The 4,160-nt window shown below is 34.5% G+C and overlaps 1 protein-coding gene across 1 annotated transcript in view; it reads right to left on the reverse strand.

Annotated features, from left to right (window-relative positions):
* Positions 1-4,160, reverse strand: part of SEPTIN7 (septin 7) — a 121,775-nt gene that overhangs the window by 51,825 nt on the left and 65,790 nt on the right. The window contains exon 5 of the mRNA XM_042782213.1: positions 342-442. Within this exon, the coding sequence (XP_042638147.1) occupies positions 342-442 (101 nt within the window). The remainder of the gene's footprint in view (positions 1-341; positions 443-4,160) is intronic.

Raw genomic sequence — 4,160 nt, forward strand, 5'->3', positions numbered from 1 at the left:
ACACACACACACACACACACATATATATATATATAAGGTTCCTACTTCCGTTGTGATACCCCCTCAGAAACCCAACAAGGGGTTGCTATGAGTTGGATCTGACTCAATGGCAGTGAGTTTCTATTTAGGTATATTTTCATTTTATAGGGGAAAAAAAAAGAGCTTCAAAGGAATTAAGCAATATTGTCAAGTAACTTGACATTGATCCCAAGTCCTATCACTTAAAGTTCAGGGATCTTTGCTAAGAAGAAACGTTTTACAATATTAGACAGAAAAAGTTTAACCACCTTCCCCACTCTCCAAATGCCACTGAAAAGCACTAAGTGTAATGCTTCTCTTACCAATTACTATTATCCACTGCATCTCCAAATCCTGGGGTATCAACTATTGTGAGCAGTAACTGAACTCCACCTTCTTTGATTAAAACTTTGGATTGTTCCACCTGTAAGAATCATTGGTACAAATATTAATGTTGTGTATTATACTAGTGGTTTCCAATAAAGGGTAAGAGGTAGAGACACAGGTATTTATCAAAACCAATCAGGAAGCTTTTTCTAAATTAAATCTACCCACCTCCACATTTCCTTTAAAATCTATGTAATGTTGACATAAGAAGTCTTGGGTACTTTAGAGAAAAGCATATATGTAAATAGTTTGCCAAGCTCCTAGCAAACTCATACTAGGTTTATGGCTTATATTTGATATAGTGAAGGAAACAAGAGCTGACAAAACAGTAATAATTACTAAAGCCATAAAATACAGAACCTAAATTCACAGAACACAAATTAGTTTGAATGATTCCATGATTGATAAAATCACGTTTGACTGATCAGACAGGCATATTCAACATTTATACTAAATGTTTTCCTGGACTAACTACATGTAGTTTGGTCCAAATCAATTACTCAAGTGAACTTATCACCATTCCCAAATCCTTCTCAATATGGCTCCAATTATTAACACTTGTGTTTATGTTGTGGCTAAGATCCAATTCTCTTCTCAAATGTTCTGGCCAGTACAATCACCAAAAGTGTAAGGCAATAAGAAAAATGTATTCTGATATCTCTATTAACATTGTTTAAGAGTTTCACTTCTATTTAGAATTTTTTAAAAAACTTGTGAGTGAGAGTATTGGATTTAAAAACAACAATAACAACAACTTCAACCAAGTATGTTGATTAACAGAGAGTTGGAAAGCAAAAGTGACTAATTTCTGGGTAGAAAATTAAAGGTTTGGTTCAACATTAGACATTACAGAAGTGGTGATGTCTTTCCATTTCTCTTTGGCACAAAGTATATACTGAGGAGTTGAGACTAACAACTGTTGGTACCCTCTGATAGCAATGTCCAAATTCTGCAATGATCGAAATTGTACTATCAGCACATTTGAAATGGGGCTAGTGAGAATGAGGAGCTGAATTTTTAATTTAATTTAAAGTAGTTTAAGTTAGACTTGAATAGCCAAATGTGGCTAGTGGTTACAAAATTGGACAGTGAAAGTCTATAGCAAGAGTTTGTTAGGAGAATTATATTATCAAGATGAAAACTCTGTCAACCTTAAAATTAAAAAAAAAATATTGCCAGATTAAGAAATTCACCTCCATGGAGAGCTTCTTATCTTTTAAACAAATAAGAGGCAATTATCTTTTAGATTAATATTCTTCAAACTGCTTTGAATCAGATATAAACCATCAGTGAAAATTCTAAGGAATCCAAATAATGTCTATTTAGCTATTGAATATATACAACTGACAATCTGATTATTAAATATTAATATGTCTTGATTTCTCTGGATTTAAAAAATAAGTATTAATAAATAATATTTTCTAATCATCTTGAGGGGAGCTCTGGAAGCATAGTGGCTAAAGGCACTTGACTGCTAACCAGAAGGCTGGCAGTTCACACCCACCAGCCACTCCTCGGAAGGAAGATGGGGCAATCTACTTCTGTAGTGATACTGCCTCGGAAACCCAAGGAGGGGTTGCTATGAGTCGAGTCTGACTTGACGGCACATAACAACAATAACAAATCATCTTGAGTATCAGAAATGGCTGAACATCACTTGGGAGAACACTGTTTCATATCATGTAACTAACACAGCAAGGAGCTCTGGTGGCACAGTGCATAAGGCATCTGGCTGCTAATCAGAAGGTCAGCAGTTCAAACCTACCAGCTGCTCCATGGCAGGAAGATAAGGCAATATCCTTCTTTAAAGATTCACAGCCTTAAAATCTCAATAGGGGATTGCTATGAGTTGGAATTGACTTAATAACTGTGGGTTAACTAAGGTAGCCCAGCTTGTCTGGTACCAGGCAACCTTAGTAATATGAGAAGGTAAACTGCCTCAAGAAGAAATAGTCAGACTCATCAGTGTCAGATTATCAAAACTAAAACATTTTTAATTAATGCTATCTCTCTGGCTTAGAAAGTTCACATTTTATTTATCTGGTAGTCCTCTAGTCAAAGGACAATCAGGTCAAATCTAACATATAAATATATCTTGAATTCATCCCTATCACCTTCATACATATGATCACTCATTTACTGTAACTATCACTGATGCAGAAACATCCCAAGTAATCTCACTATCCCTTTACCTAACAAGTCTTTTAAATGACATACTATTGTATATTAGAAATTGATGTAAAGATATAATTGCTCAACATGAATCATCTCCCGATTCTTCTTGTTTAAATTAAAATAAAATTCAGTTCAACAAGCTAATTACTTACTGACTTGGTAAGAAAAACAAAGACTTATATTTTATATCCCTCTAGAATTTATAAAGCTTCTTTTCCTCACTGGCCTATTGAATTCTGTGTATCCAAAAGAACCCAAAAACCTAATGCTATCAAATTGATTCCCACTCATAGTGACCCTACAGGACAGAGGAGGACTGCCCCATAGGGTTTCCAAGGCTGTAAATCTTTACAGAAGCAGACTGCTTCATCTTTCTCCCATGGAACAGCTAATGGGTTTAAACTGCCAACCTTTTGGTTAGTAGCCGAATGCTTTAACAATTATGCCACCAGTGCTCCTTTCTGTGTCTCCATACATGGTCAAATACAAAGAAGTCGGCAACATATGGAAGAGATCCAGAAAACATAACTGTAAACTACTGCCATTCACAAGATCCAACTGTATCCTATCATCTGGTTTTCAAGTATCCTCATGGGATCCATGGAAAACAAATGAGTTCAAGTTCAGGAATTTTAAATTTTTCTTAACAAATCTATTCCAAATGGCTATTTTCCCATGCACTTTACTTTAGCAGGTCACATCAGCATATTTTATGGCATCATTCAGAGTTCTGTAAAATTAAATGCATAATTTAATAATGAAGGAATGAATCAAGAGGATTTTTAAACTGTTTCTCCCTGAAAAATAAACAAAACTGCAGTTCATTAAATTTTTTTATTATTAATCTACTGAGGCTTCTTTTGGCTTCCTAAAATCCAGAAATCCAAGGCATTCATTTTTCTACTACTGTTCAGTTTCTCAATCTAAAAATAATATTAAAGTTTCCCTCTATAACAAATGGGCTTTATATTATACAGCTGCATATACATTAAACTTATGTTCAAGGGCTATTTTCTTAAATAAAATTAGGTACCTCAAAGTTTGTATTACCTCAATATAAAATGATACTGTACTGTTTTACTTAACTATTTAAAATTTTGAGGAGAAGACTAAAATTTCCTATTAAGAACTCACTACTACCTATACTTCCTCAAGAAGTGGCATTACAACGAAAGCTCTGAAGAGACTTAACAGCCTGTGATACTCTGCTTAGCTCAAACACAAGAACGACCTAATTCAGCTATTTAATGGTTTAAAAGATAAGTATCATTTTAACTGCTTCATCAATATTCTACAAAAAATCCAAAAAGAGTCAATGACAATGATTTTATCTAAAGAATACTTGCTCCTCATCAAGATACAGAACTAGTTTACTGAGATAAAAGTTGATCCAAAGATTCCAATTTCATCCTCCATACTCTCTGAACCTCATTTCCCATTTCCTTTGAGACTTCAAGTCCCTTGCCCCTTTCATTTTTTATTAGCAACTCCCTCCCTCAAACCCTTTATTTCTTTACCTCCAGCTCAGATCTCATTCTAAATTAACCACACTACAGGCATCATTGGGAGCTCTGGTAGCA

This window comes from Orycteropus afer, unplaced genomic scaffold, assembly GCF_000298275.1.
Source record: "Orycteropus afer afer isolate SDZICR_OR568_19922 unplaced genomic scaffold, OryAfe1.0 scaffold00263, whole genome shotgun sequence".
Classification (NCBI taxonomy): Eukaryota; Metazoa; Chordata; class Mammalia; order Tubulidentata; family Orycteropodidae; genus Orycteropus; species Orycteropus afer.